The sequence below is a fragment of the Xyrauchen texanus genome, chromosome 35 (assembly GCF_025860055.1).
Source record: "Xyrauchen texanus isolate HMW12.3.18 chromosome 35, RBS_HiC_50CHRs, whole genome shotgun sequence".
Classification (NCBI taxonomy): Eukaryota; Metazoa; Chordata; class Actinopteri; order Cypriniformes; family Catostomidae; genus Xyrauchen; species Xyrauchen texanus.
The window spans coordinates 13,993,896-14,010,241 of NC_068310.1; the positions used below are offsets into that span (position 1 = coordinate 13,993,896).

The following is a 16,346-nucleotide window of genomic DNA, read 5'->3' on the forward strand; positions in this document are numbered from 1 at the left end:
CTGACGGTCACGCTTGCCCTCGGGAAGCTTTCACGGCTTTCACGGTCTGGTGCAAAGATCACCAGGAAGACCTCCAAGTGCCCTTGAGAAGGACAACCTAGGGAGGAAGAGGCCCGCTGGAACCCCGGAGCTGGTACACAAACCACTCCATCCCCCAGTGGAGGGCCGGGAGGAGAATCCTTTGTTCCCTTTTATTTTGATTTTGTCGCGTGGCCAAGGGGTTGCAGTACCCACATTGTCAAAAAAAGAGCGGTTTCACCTCAGTGAGGTGTGAGAATGCCGGTTCTTGGAACTCACGCTCCTCGCAACAGCCCCTCCCTGGCGAGTTCCCCTGAGGGAGGACCTCCTCTCTCAAGGACAGGGCTCCATCTGGCACCCACGCCCAGACCTCTGGAATCTCCCCTGGATGGGATGCAGAAGATCTAATTGGCCTACCACCAGTGGTGGTTGACACGATCACTCAGGACAGGGCGCCCTCTACGAGGCAGCTGTATGCCTTGAAGTGGCGTTTGTTCGCAAATTGGTGTTCTTGTGCAATTGGATTGGTGCTTTCCTTCCTGCAGGAGAGACTGGAGGGGCGGCTGTCCCCCTCCACCTTGAAGGTGTATGTGGCCGCTATAGCGGCGCACCACGACGCGATGGACGGTAAGTCCCTTGAGAAGCATGGCCTGATCATCAGGTTCCTTAGAGGTGCTAGAAGGTTGAATCCTCCTAGGCCGCACCTCATTCCCTCGTGGGCTCTGTCTGTGGTCCTGCTGGGCCTGTAGAGAGCCCCTTTTGAGTCAGTTGAGCTAAAGGCTAAGTGTGTGTGTGTGTGTGTGTGTGTGTGTGTGTGTGTGTGTGTGTGTGTGTGTGTGTGTGTGTGTGTGTGTGTGTGAGATAAATCAGTGTTTCTCAACTGGTGGGTCATGACCCAAAAGTGAGTTGCTGGTCTATTCGGACTGGGTCGCGGACAGCAGGGAAAGACCAATGCCATGGTTCTCCCATTGAATACATTTCTTTGGCCATACAAGTGATAGCCTTTAGGACTGCCGAGGCAGATTTAATGATAATCTCACAATCAGCTAAAGGCTACTCATCTGCACTTTTGCACGAGCGTAAAGGAACCAGCTCGTGATCATGATCTGTTCTTCTCTCTGGCATGGCTTCCCTTGATATTGTGGAGCGCAGACCTCAAAACTGATGTGACCAATTTAAATTCTAGTGAGACTTTTCTAGTATAAAGCGTTACGGAGGAAGTCAATTTGAACCTCTCAAACAGTAGGCAGCCCTGACATGTCAAACAGCACTAAGGAGGAAAAGAGCAACATTGTGCTATGCACCATTTACATCACCTTTACAAAGTTGTTTCACGATTTTACATGAGTAAAAGTAACTGTTATTTTATATCAACAGTGGAAGTTGTTGTTTCAAGATGTGTTTCAGCTAGTATTTATTTTTTCATAAATACTATTATTTGTTGTTATTATTATTACTATTATTTATGACTAGCTACACTGACCCAACCATGGTAATAAGGAGCCTTGAATGATGTTTGAAATTAGGAAGAAAACGGGATAATAATGGGCACATAATAAGTAAATATGCTCTTCAATTTTAAAAGGGGGAGAGAAAACTTCCTGTAGATTTTGTTATTGACGTTAACAACAAAAATAATGTCACTTGATGCATGTCCTTGTACTTGAAACCATGAACAAAACTATGCAACATAAAAAGAAATGGGACCCAAGATACATTAAAACACAGGTTACATTTTTACTATGGTGGGTCACCACTTGATTTCCAATGTAAAATCTCGGTCCTGAAGCAAAACCACTGCGTTTAACCAAAGTTGAGAACCACTGAGTTAAAGGTACAGACAGGAGCAGTTTGGCTGCACTCTCGTCCACCTACAGTATATGTTAATTGAAATAATCATAGGATATTACTCCAAAAGCTCACACAGCTGATGTTATTTTTTATTTAGTAGTTAATTTAACATGCTATGCTAACATGTAAACTAACATGCTTTAGTTATATAACATATTCTATTTACATGAAATTTTTTTATCATATGTATAATTCGGTTTATTATTATAATTCTGTTAGCTTTCTTATTTATTCTATTTATTTTCAAAAGGTAAACTGAAATGGCTGGGACCCTGTCTCGGCTCCTCAGCACAAAACCTGAATGAGTGGTTGCGAGACAGCTCCTTTTATACCCGTATGTCCGGGGGAGTGGCATGCAAATTCAACTCGCCAATTCCCATTGGCCTTTTCTCAAAGATCAGAGGTGTTTTCGGCTCCCAAGAGCGACCCCTAGTGTCACTCCATCGACAATGTCTCGTTCCCTCCATCAGGGAATGGCGGTTACGACAGTAACCAAGACGTTTCCCACTTGAACTTGCAACTTCACTGAGTCATTCACGTGCTCAGAACTCGTAATTACGATATTTCAGAGTCCACTTGAAGGGCAAATAAATAGGGAAGGAACTGAGGAGGGTAACGAGGAGAGGCAGGTGAAACTGATAAACTAATAACAAGGCAAATGAGGGGGCGGGGTTTCACTTAAGACAGTACAGACACGAGTGCACATATCAATGAGAAAACCAAAAGTGCACTCACCCGACAATAGTGTCAGGATCCAACCACAAAAACAATAAACAAGACCAACCAAAGTGAGTGAATCCTGACACAAGATACACAAGACAGGCACAAACACAAAGACAGGTGACAGGATCCTGACACAACAAAAACTCAAACAGAGAGTCGAGATACTGACAACAATAGTATGTCTATGCAATGCACATAATTACATCGTAAACTAAAAACATAAAATGAGGACTCATTAATGATGGGCATTCAATTCTTTCCTGCTCCATTCGGCCTGAATCTCACCCTTGAAATGAATCCCCAGAGAAGATCTTGCCATTTCTTCCATTTGATGTCCTTCTAACAGTGTAAATACAGTGGCTTTCAGCATCTTTCAGTCATTGTGTTTAATTTATTTTCTGACAGTGTTGGCTTAGAGCAAGTTACCACACTTTTATTGTTGAAGAAATAACTGTAATAACTACGGCATGTTGGTGGCAACCACCATGATACATTTTTACGGGTTCCTTGAACAAACTTTTAACCAAGTTCTGCTCAATGAACAGCACCAATCCAGCACTAATCAGTTTAAACCAGCCTGCACCAGCATAGAAATGTATTGTACAGCCTCAGTTGACAATGCATGTAAAACCGTAATACTACAATAGTATGTCTATACAATGCACATAACTACACCGGAAACTAAAAACATAAAACACGGATTCAGTAATGATAGGGATGAAATATAGTTTATTAAACATGACAATAATATTCTTAATTATGCAATATAACAATTACAAGAAGCCAATTTCAGAAGTCATACATCTTAAACATGTCACAGTAATTTCCCCTGACTACGTGGATACATCGCGATTGGTTAACAAAGTTAATGCTCGATTTATAAAAGCATGACAGGCAATATAAGCTTCAACAACCATACCAAGCATTATAGCAGGTATGCAACTTTTCCAAACGGATACATCATCCAGACTGCAGCAATGCTGTCCTGAACTGCGAGTGTGACTAAACAGAAATTAATAGCATTGTTAGTTTCTCTTGCAGGAACATGTGACAGCCGTTCTTCTTTCATGTGTTTACAGACATGACGTATAAAGCAAGGTTGAACATCATAAGTAGGGAGGGGCACGAGTACTCAAGGACTCGGTTACTCGGACCTGGCAGCAATGATCCATCATGAAAACGATGTGACTTTTCACTTAATTCGAAATCCAGTGACAGTTACCTGACAACTAAACACAAACGTGTCAAAAAGGGAGCTTATTTTTAATTTTGAGATTACGTTGTGACTTTGAGGGGTACATTGATTATCAGAGACTTCTCATTGCAAACAACTGATACGTAATTATAAAAAAAAAAATACGACTGTATTTAACCTAGTTTTGAACACCTGTCCTAACGTTTGCTAAACACGCTTTATTATAATTTAATGTAAGAACTTTGACTCGTTAATGGATATTATTCCATAAAAGTGAATGATTGTCATGGACTAAACCTCCCTGCCCTGCGTGACGTAACACACACCTGCATCTCGACAAAATGAATGAAGATTTCCGCTCAAGTTTCCAAGTTAGATATCTGATATAAAGTGTCATTCAAAAGTGGATCCGACAAAATGTCCCCACAAGGTCCAAAATTTTGGGTTTTACTATCCTTATGGGGAAATTTGGTCCCCACAAAGCGATAAATACACACACACACACACACACACACACACACACACACACACACACACACACACACACACACACACACACACAGCAGGCGAGTGTTTCAAACAGCAAGACAGAGCACAGTTAAATGGAACACAATGCAGAATCCTCAAAACTAAACTTCAACTTAACATGAATATTAAAAAGCAATGGTTATGGCATCTCCTGTTATTTGAAAATAGATGGTTTAGACAGTCACTAAAAAAACACTTACAAAGATTACTACAGTAGCCTGAAGGAAGAACATACAGACGTGCATTGTGCACATTATTTCAGAGTTGGGCAGCGAATCTTCACATAATGACAAAATATGATGCATTATATTTTGGTTAAGCAATCTTTTGTACATTTTGTAACATACTGTTTTATAACAGCCTATAATAATGAATAGACGAAACACTGGAACAACAAGACGCAATGCAGCAGCCATAGACGTTTGTCAGACATGTTATTATATATACAGTTATGAACATGTAATTGCCCCCTGAGTACTCGACGAGTACTCGAGTAGACAGAATTACCAAAATATCCATCCCTAGTCATAAGCCAGCCATTTCACACCTAATCCGACCCAACAGCTCAAAATACAAATAATTTTTATAGGCTTACTGTAGTGAATCGTGGTAAGGTAAGGACATGGTTTGAACAGATTGTTTATGTACTCAACCAATAATGGCAATTTGTTCATTTTTAACCCAAAAATCATACATAGAGCAGCTTTAAGCTCGAACTGTTCAGTGGAGATAAAGCCGAGCACCTCCTTAGAATGTCTACATGAACAAACAGCGAATCAGACACGCACATCAACAGCTTTTCTGTCTTCTGTTCTTAAAAATATAATAAAGTGTGTTACTTCAAGTGTGTGTCTTTGTGTCTAACAGCATTTCTTGTCATGTGTCTCCCTAAGATGTCTTGCAGGGTTGCCCACAAGAGTGGTGGGTAGATAAGAAAAATTAGCTGCCACTCTGCATAAAATAGGCAAACCACAATTGGCAGGTTGCAACTCATAGGTGCTAATTTCAAACCCTGGGCTACTATTTAATATATTTGGTAACTTCCCAGATCCATCGTTTTATAATTTCCCAATATTGCAATAGAGTCGAACATGGTCTGTCAATGAGCACTGATATAAGAATCGGGATATTTGTCAGATATTGTCGATATCCGATTATATCGTCATATCGCCTAGTCCTAATATGAACCAATAATAGATACTAGTCCTTGTCTTAAGTGGGGCGGCACAAAGAGTCATCCCTGCAAATTTCACTTCTCTAAGGTTTATTCGAAACAAGTCTGTACTCACTTTTCTTTCCTTCACCCAACAGCCCCCTCCCTGTGCTGTCCTTTGCCAGCCCCTTCCGCTTCTGCTGCTATCTGCCTGTCTGTCCACTGAATAAAATAGATATTTGCATGCTCCTTATAATATACAGTAGGCTACATACATATCAATAATATCAACAAATATATTCACATACAGAGAAATACATTTGCAATTATACTTGTTCCAAATCTAACTATTCTAACTCATGATTACATCCAGAATACCATTCCACTGTATACCATACCAGAATACCATACCAATGAGATGTATATCAATGTACAAATGCATTATTTACACTTATAGGCAGCTTTGCATCATGATATAGCACAAATGGGTTAAGCCCTGGATGTCATTTATGTTCAGCGACTTCCCTGGTACTGAGTGAGTGATGAAAATGACACTGTGTAACAGTTTATGACATAGTTAAGGGTACTAAACATTAGGCTTATATCATGATCTGGTGATCAGCCAGTGGAAAATATCTTATCAGTTTTATTTTACCCCCCTGATCCTGTCTGTGTCCCTGTGAAGGTGACTAGTAGCAGACTTATGTGTGTATGTGTGTGTGTGTGTGTGTGTGTGTGTGTGTGTGTGTGTGTGTGTGTGTGTGTGTGTGCAAAAAAAGAACCCAAAGCCTGGGAAAACTAAATGGAAAATAAGGACTGGTATCTCTTTGGGGAAGTTTGTAAATGGGACTTTAATAAACATAGCTGTCTTTCATCAGCTGGAAGAAGGCCAGATCTAACGGAAAACAACCACTAAAAAAAAGACACTTCCTTAAGGGTGGCCGTCAGCCACACCGAAAAACTCATCCGAGTATTAACAAAACATGTTCAGAATCATTCCTTCAGCAAGGCTTATGTTATGTACAGTAGGAAAAGTCCTGTCAGGTTTATTCCCTCAGCCAAATGTCAGCCAAATGTTTTCTACATTTGTAATATTAAAGGGGTTATTTTATCCCCCCCACCACCACTTTCCACCCTCTGTCTAATTAAACAGGCTATTTTTTTTTTTTTTGCTGCAGTATTTTTAAGAATTTTGTGTAAAAATCTTCTTTGTATGTGAAATTAATAACAGTGCTACAAACTTTTACGATCGGACAAAAATGAACAGACACTAGGTCAGTATTGGCCAATACAGATCCGATACCAGTGTTGTTGTTGTTTTTTTTTGCATAATAATTTAGAATATCTTTACATTGTTGCATGGAACTAATTGGATGTGCTCTTTAATATGTAAAGAAACACAAACCTCTAACTACACATTATTTCAATATAAATGTATAGCTTATTAAGAAATTAATTATTGTATATATATATATATATAGTAAATATATCTTTACTGCTGAAATTATTGGTCTGCATACAGTAAATAATAATTTTTCTCTTCAAAATCATATTTAATAATCATACATAACAACCCGTTACCGTGGCAGGGTGGGGCCTGGGTTGTGATTCCGCACACCCGGCCCCGCCCTCTGCCCTGCCACAGTTACTTACTGCAGTCAAATGTACAAACATCATTTTAAACAAGTCATTTTTTTGCAACTTAGTTTTAATAAATGCTTTTTTTGCACTATATTTACTACTTTTATAGTACTGTACATTGTAGTTTAAAAGATGAACACATTTTATTTTTTCTGTGACTGTGTATAAAAAGCAAGTGTACAGGATTATTGCTAAACTACATCCTGTCCTGAGAGGAAAGATAGAGTCATTCTGTTTGTTTTGATAAACATACACTGGGGAAAACATGACTAACGTTGGAAAAGACAGACCGACACTCAAGTTTCACAATATAAGTGAGACTTCCATTGATTTCATAGCAGGCTAATGGTATTTTCTATTCCCTAACCTTAACCCTACCACTAAACTTAAACCTCACAGAAACCTGTGCACATCAGTAGATTTAAAGCTAAACAAGATGTGGACAATTTATGAGCCTTTTATACTAATGAGGACCACCTAAAATGTCCTCACTAGTGGGCTTTCAACAAGTTTCACTATATTACTGAGGACATTTTCAAACATTTGGCACTCACAAATATTTTGAAACCTGCACACACACATACACACACACACACATGCATGCACACATGAGCAGACCCACAGAATCTGAGAAGAGAAATATATATGCCTTGATTTTGACAACCCCCCCCAAAAACCCACACACCCATTGAAATCTTTAAACACACCTGCTGCCCCTGGTGTCATACTGCCTCATGTTCTTAATAAAGTGGATCTTCTTCATGGAGCGTGGACGAGGAGAGCCAGATGAATTTCGACTCCTAAATACAAAGACAGAGGAAAAAGGCACGAGTGATACATGCAGTCAATTTGCACCTTTTTCACACTCCTTAATAGATCACTCTTGCATAAGCCACTGATTCAAGATAACACACGCCTTTACAGTGATTACTGCATTAATGCTGCTGTGTAACTCAGAATTGAAACATCAGTGATGTAACTTACGCAAAAATCCCTAAAGTTATTTAACACAGCCATAATAACTTATCTTTAGTGGGAAGAGCCAAAATAAAGCACAAAACTCAGGTTTTCCGCTATTGCTGGCAATGCATCTGATCTTGTTTAAACACCTTGTCTCGCAGCAATCTTACTTTATCCAAAAGCTTTTTCTCATCTTATCCAAATACTTTTTCTCATCTCTTCTCCAAAAATGTATCTATTATTGACAATTGGAGTCATTCATGAATTTATTTATTTATATTTTTCAAATCCATTTAATTTTGTGGAGAAATCAGCCTGTTGGGTTACGTGTCTTGCTATAAATACAGTTACATAATGTTGAGCCCATGTGAGTTCTGATCCCCCTTCCCTACATCACAGATTTCTGACACATGCTTTGAGCACTAAACCAGGTCGTATGTACCTTCTGTTTGGTTTGAAAAGTATTACACAACCCTTATGTGCCACACAAACACAAACACAAACAACTCCCCCATTCGCACACTGCATCTACTCTGACAAGATACACTCCCTAGAATCTAAATTATTGTTATCATAACCCAAGGCAAGGAAATGCACCTGTGTGTAAAGAGAAAGAGAAGGTGAGAACAAAGTAGAATCAAAGACTGTGACAATATGGATAGTTTACCCAAATGGATTACTCACCATTATTTCATTCCAAACCCGTATGACTTTCTTCAGTTGAACACAAAGGGAGATGTTAGCCTAACATCTCTTTTTGTGTTCTACAGCAGAAAGAAAGTCATACAGGTTTGGAATGACATGAGGGTGAGTAAATTATGACAGAATTTTCATTTTTGGGTGAACTATCCCTTTAAACCCCATTTCTTTATCTCCTGAATGAAAAAAAAAACGAAAAAAAAAAAAAAAAACATAAAAACAAACACGTGATGAACTCTGAAACAAATGCCAGCTTTGCATAAACCTCATTCTCACTCTGCCCATCTGTCACGCACTTGATCCCAGAATTTAATGTTTATTTCTCTCTTCCTCTCGCATTCTCTCTCTTCTTTTTCCTCATAAATCCCCAATCCATTTGCCTCCAACTCAACCCCAGAAAATAAGGAGAGGAAACTAAGCTTGGTGAGGTGAGACACTAGAGGTCACATCAAAACACAATCAGAAAGCAGACTGCACAGTAAAAGATGGACATCTTTGGACTAATCATCAAAAAGAGCATTCAATGTGTGACATGGAAGAACATCAAAACTAATACTGGTTATTGATACAGATTTCCTAATTTTATAGATTTTAACAGATTTTACAGTTTGTATGCATTATTTACTGTACAGGTATTTACATTAATTTGTTGAACATGCTTAAAAATGGTACTGTTACTTTAATAGTCGCAGTTCTGTAAATAGCATCTGTTAATAAGAGAGATGACTCAAATAGCTTTTTTATCTAATCTGTGCTATGCACTATTAGAATTAAATGTTTATTTTGTGGTTGTTTTTGTGAGCACTCAGCGTCTGCATACTGTTGAACGCCAAAGTATACTCCATTTGAAGGTGCGCGCATATAGAGGCGGTTGGCGCATGCTTGCTACTACTGCTATAATACAGCGGAGTATTTCTTTTCAGGAGTTCAGACCCTTAAAGATGTCATTTTGCTCTTTCAGACTTGAGTTATACAAATACAGGCATCTCCTGACCTCCTTACACACGCTCTTGACGTGCACATCCAATGTTGTTAGTTTTCACCTTCGTCTCCTGTTATTTACCGGCGATTACATCTTCTAGCATTTCTTCGTAACAGCAATGGCTCAAATTTGAGTACTGCCACCTTGTGGACACACTTATTCATGCGAATGCACTGTTAGAAAAATCGGGCTGCACGTTCAGTGTTCGAGCACTCTGCTGATGGCGAGATTTGCGTCACGTGTCCTGTAAGTAGACGCTCAGCGTTCGAGTCTGCTCAAAGTATACTTTGCTCGAATGTTGACGTAATCTAACAAAAGAGATTCAAATCTGCTTCTGTGCCAAAGGTACAGAGAGAGAGAGAGACAGGCTACCCACTTGCCATTATATTGACAGTTCACTATATGTTTGATGAGGCAGCTGTCTTCGGTTTTGGATACTACTGGAACACTGGGTTCAACTGCGTGTTCTTTTGTATGGGTTCCTACTTTTTATTTGTCCATTAAATCATTTGATAGTCTTTTATTGTTTGTGTCCACATTTAACAATGCTACACAATCACAATATGCCCTGTGTTGTATACCAATTTTAAAGCAGCATATTGCATTCAACATTGTGTGACTTGAAGAGGTAAGACTTAAAGTAATATCCTCTTCCCCAATAATAGGTTACAAAGCAATATTTGATTTTATGACTGATTTTCAATATCAGTATTATCATACTGTGAACTAAGACAACTTTTCCTCTTGAAAGAAGAATAACACGAAAGCCACATAGAATGTATACCAACAATATTTTACTTAAGCTTGATAGCATTGTGCAAACAGTACATGGTCAGTCTACGACTTTCACGTAAGTAATTTCACGTGTTATAACTACTTACATAAACACTTCCTAATGGTTCTACACGTATCTATAAACAACATAAAATTACAGTGACAGCTAGCCAGCGCGCTCATCTACTTTCACTATTGGTCTGGGGCTTTTTTTTTAATTCATGGCCCAGGGCTTTTGTAGATCTGTGGTTAGATGATACCGTTAGAATGTTTTTCTCTCTTAGAATGTGCAGTCTAAATGAAGTACTTTAAAAACACTGAACAAGTTCTAATAAACTCTTAATCGTACAAGAGGGACACATTTTATTAAATAACTGTAATGGCAACATTCACTTGACTGGGCAAACTCATCTCATTCCGGTGAATCACACACACTAGACTGGCAAAGATAAACAAACAGTTAAGAATGTACATCCCAAGGGGAATAACTCAAGCTCAGCGGAAGAGGGAATGGTAACCCTCTCTTTCACACCCTCCATGGACCATTTTAATATTGCTGGTGGTTTGTGTAAAAATATAATTTATATCGTAAAGCCGGTTCTCGCCGCCTCCTTTCCATTGACTGCGTTACACTGGTGACGAAACCCGGGAAGGAGGAGGCGAGAACCGGCTTTACGATATAAATAATATTTTAATGAGAAACTTAAAGACAAACACACACATGACGGACATGTCCGTAAACTATCTCTCTCTCCCACACAATCCTTCGCAGTCGGCCTTAATCCCTCTCGGAGGCTTGATTAGCCTGATAAGGGACCGGGTGTGTATGATCACGAGCCGGCACCGCCCTCCGCCCTGCCACACTGAGCTAAAATATTTGTCTGTTTTTCTTCAAATGTGTTCTGGTGAAGAAAGAAAGTCATGCACACCTTACATATCATGAAGGTGAGTAAATAATGAGAGATTTTTCATATTTGGGTGAACTATCCCTTTAAATACATCATAATCTCAGATCCAGTAGATCCCTGCCCTTCATTCCATGGGATCAATAGTGGTTCCTGGCTGACGGGATGTGGTCAGGCCACAGTCACGTCAACAAGGCTTTGAATACCCTGCCGTGATCCTGCCTGGACTGGACATGCACAGTATTAGAGCACAGAGAGAACATATGTCCTGATTGCATGGCTCCAAAGTTCCAATGCCACAATGGGATGAAAGACATTTGTTGTGAAAACATTGTATTACAGTCTGCAGAAGAAAAGACAAATGAGAGGGTGAAATGTCAGCACTCAATCATTGGGCTCTTGTGCTGGAGGTGGAACATGGATTGCAACAGTTTGTGAGATAGTTTTTATTTATTTTTACACTAGAGTTTGGTGGAATTATCTAAAACTGTAATGTGTGCAGTATATAGATTCAAAGCTTAGACTGTTGAGAAGCAGATCTTATAATACCTAGTATATCTAATGTAGCAAAGGTGGAGGACAGCCAAATGATATCAATAGCACCCTTCATTCTGAAGAGCCTTTTCCTGGAGCTCCACTGGTTCACATTCTTGTGCCATGGGTGCTATTGTCATAAGAGCATGAGCCAAACCCAAGGTCAGTACATACATGAGTTTTGCAACAATTTTACCTTCCAACATACGTCCAACAGGTGCGTTACTGGTCTGTAGATGCTGTAAAACTGAGAATTTGTTAAATGCAATGTAATTATAACTATGGAATATCACAGCAACTAAAGCGATGGTGACACCATGATCCAAAACACTTCAGGACCCACTGGTGTGTGTAATCTGAATGTTTACTAGCCAGTGGCTAATGAGAAACATTTTTAGTCACACAGCGCAAAATTTTGTTTCATATGCAAATGATTTACCCACAATGTAGAGGGATGGATTAGAGCATAGGAGATAATTTGCAATATTTTCACAGTGCAATTGAAGCCTGGTTTTTGTGCAGGCTTCAATTGCACCGCGAAAATATTGCATTGCAGATGAGAAGAATGTTTAGTGTGTGTAATGTGAAAAAGGGGAGATTTTTTTTTTTTATAAAAATGAAGGGAGAACCATGGCATTGCTCTTTTCCCTGCTATACGAACAAACCTGTGACCCACTTTTAGATAAGGATATAGCTGCAGGCCGAGCTCCAAAAGGGGTGGGAGCTCTTAAACATCAGCAAAGATATACAGAGGCCCTAACCTAACCCTTTCCCTAACCATAAATGTGTGTGCATTTGTCACCCCATTTTGGAGTTGGCCAAACCTCCTTCTAGTGTAACCACACCACCTTCTGGAGTTACCCCAAACCTCTTTTGGAGATTCTGCCCCCGTTTGGAGATCTATACTTTGGAGATCAATCATGACCAAAAATGGTTAACTTCAAGCTGTCTTTTCATATTAAGCTGGAGACAAAGTTTTAACATAAAAAAGTCACACTTCAGCTTGTGCCATACACAAAGATTCTTCACAATTTAAAGTCTAAGTTTCAAATATGTCTTTCAAATAAACTTGCACATGAGAGCTCCTTGTGTGCCACAGTAGAATATTTAAAGTCAGAGAAGATTTATATGGTTTAGGGAGAACATTTAATGTGAAAATACACTGTTTCCAAAGTTACAACAGGGAACTGTGTTAACACTAACCTTAACCCAAGGCAAATCCAAAACCAAAAACATCCAACTAGCATGACTCTTGTGCAAACTCATAAAAATTATTTAGCTTATTAATTACATACTAGCTCTGTTTTGGGCAACTAAAGTAAGTCAACAGTTTAAAGCCTCAAAGCATTTTGACGAGGTATGATGCTGAGAGTTTTGCAAGCACAAACAACAAACCATGTTTTATGTCTGTGTTTTGAATGTCACATCTCTCACTGTGTAAAAAGTTTTGACTCTCAATGTAAATGCATGTTTAATGGAACATGTATGTAACAAGTACTGTAATGATATGGGGATTTTTATGTACTATTTCAAGAACCCTTAACATTAGAATCAAGTGAGTTCATTCTCTGTAGCCTTGATTTATTCTCCAGCTGGGAGACACTTCCCTCAGGCCTGCAGCAACCCTTTGAAGGGCTGACATTTGACAGAATGTCTTGAGCTTTAATCTCTGCAGGTATTGTGTGTATAAAGCAATGTGCAGTGCCAGAAAATCAACACCACCCTTATATTCAGCGCTGACTGACCTCAAAGCTCCAAATGATAAAGCCAAGCAAATGTCTGAAATGACTAATAGTTTGGTTTGATTCTACTTGTCACAACCCTACCCTTTATGAAGAAAAAAGGGGAACGAGGGTTTGGGCGGAAGGTATAGTCAAAGAAAAAGAGACCTATTGCTAAACAGACCATTGCGTTTTAGAGCTAAACACAAACGTAGTTCTATCACTTGTGTGCATGACAGAGGACAAGCTTTTTCACTTCCTCATTTTGGAGAGATAAACCAATCTACAGTAATATGGAAAGAAGAATGCACAAATGGCCATTTTTTTAGGCAAAGTTTGTTTGGGTGTGACATCATCTGAATTCCAGAAAGGGGTTTGTTCAGTCTGTGGTCTATGAGTGTAGAGAGAATGAAAACATACTTTTTCACATAGAGTACTTTTGCGCCCCTTGAACAAGACTTAAACGTCAAGAAGGTAGAATCAATTTTGGCGGTTTGTCATTTCTGCCTCAATTTCTACAAGCGGAACTATCAGTTTGGACTGAAACTAGAGAATTAATGAAAATATTTTCAAAAGCACTTTATTTTCAAAATTGTGACCAAAGTGTGTGACACTTGGAAAAGATTTTGGATGTAAACTGGAAAGAGGTCAGGTGTGTTTCAGATCGGCTTAAACCAGTGTGCAGATATCACGGACGTTTCATTGTAAATAGGGGTGTATATTTAAAGGGCAAACAAATGACACCCTGATTGGACAGATAGGGATGGCTCACTTAAAACCACCAAATTTAATGCTTTGCACACAAAAATAAGACGCCATTCTATATGCACTTCAGTTAGTTATGTATGTAGTTTTTATAAATGTCTAATAATAAATGTGATGATGAAATGAGAATACTAATGTTGGCAATATTAATTGCCATGTCATGTGTAAACATTTCCACCTACTCATAATATCATTAGCTGATCTAAAAGCAAAAATTCACACCGAACGCATACTTGCGTTTAAAAAAGCTAGGCTATATGCAGCGCAATTAATTGAACAGAACGCAGGTATCTTTAAGACACATTTTAACAGTTTACATTCTTTTTAACACTGAAATGTCAATTAAAAAATGTGGCATTCTTGTGTGATAAGCTGAAAAGCAGCAAGACAGAGTCCAACCTTCAAAGACTTCAATCTATTTTAGTGCATGCTAAACAGACTGAAATGGAAAAGGTTGGTTGACTTTTCTTTGGCTAAAATCAGTCTGCGATTACTGAAATTCAAAACACTGCCCCCAGTGGACAATTTAGTAAGTGTTATTGTGCATATGGCCATGCGTAAGCTCCATTTTCCGGGTGTAATGTCCACGGGGGGGCGCCAAAAGCGAGTTGTGATGCTAGTTGTTTTCAGCTCTACGTGTTGTAATATAAACTGTACCCCCAAACCTGAACCAAACCATTAGTGGAGTAAAAATATTATGTTAGAGGAAAAATTGTAACCTCTGAAACAAGCTGGTCACTGATTATGCAAATGCAATTACTTACTAGTTTTAACATGACGCAACACGCTTCCAGCCGTGCCACAGGGGAAGGTAAACACAATTGAGCCGATACAAAAATGTCTGATAGATGGCACTTGTTGCCATTATGTGGCTGATCCTAGGGCCCTGGAACTCTTGGAAACAACATCCTGACTTCCTGTGTGATCACAATGTGTTTTCATAGAAAAACCATGGGCACACCCATGTGTTTGTTGTGAAATTCCCCTAAGTAATTTTTTTGTCCAATTAAGGGGTAACACTTTACCTTAAGTGTCCATGTTATTATAGTACTATTTCGTTACAAAAACAATCAAATGTGTAATTATAAAGCACTACGCATTAATAACAACATTATTACCCAGTATTTACATAGTGGTCTTGTTACAGTGTAATGAAAGGCAAAATTTGACCAAGAATAAAGTTATTGTTGCTGCTTTTTGCCAGCTAAGTTGTAAATGACGAAAGGGATTCAAAAGGAAAACCGAGCACAGGGACAAAAATGCTGTCTAGGAAGGCAACTCACTAGGTTATGAGACAGCCATGATGTGCACGGACTGCCTCTGAGAAGTTCATGCAAAGTAGCAGCATGCACCAAACTGAGAGCTCTAAACTATAAAGTGAAACCTCCAGAACCCTGCCCAGAACCCACCGTGGTCGCGAGTCCAGCGAAGAGCCGCAGCTCTGCACGGATAGCAGAGTCGGTGACTTCCGCGCTCCCAGCGGAGGGGGCACCAGACTGCTCGGGGAGAGGAGATTCCCCTGCAAGGAGAATGAGCTGCTCTCCCGCTCCAGGAACACCTCCGTGCTCCCGACGTTTCCGAACCCAGAATCCGACGGTAGAACCAGAATGGGTGGGACGTTGAGCAGCCCGAGTCTGGGCACAGAGAGACTGTTGCAGGTCCCATCGGACAGTTCGCTCACAGCCGCGCCGATGTCAGCGCACTGGAACTCGGCATCACCGCAGCCAGAGGCGCTCGCATTTTTCCTAACAGGCCGTCCGTCCAGCGATATATTAGTGAGAAATAAAAGCGCAGCTTGTCTTCGCGAATCTTCACTTTTCCGCAAATGTTCTGAGTGCAATTTGCCAGAGCATGGGTTTAAAGTGCTCGGCTTACTGCACGCAGCAGCCGCCATACT

At 39.7% G+C, this 16,346-nt stretch overlaps 1 protein-coding gene across 1 annotated transcript in view; it reads right to left on the minus strand.

Moving 5' to 3' along the window:
- The window catches only part of LOC127628963 (CDK5 and ABL1 enzyme substrate 2-like), a 34,769-nt gene extending 18,423 nt beyond the window's left edge, over positions 1-16,346 (minus strand). The window contains 2 exon segments of the mRNA XM_052105960.1: positions 7,817-7,909; positions 15,859-16,346. Coding sequence (XP_051961920.1) covers positions 7,817-7,909; positions 15,859-16,343 — 578 coding nt within the window. The 5' untranslated portion in view covers positions 16,344-16,346.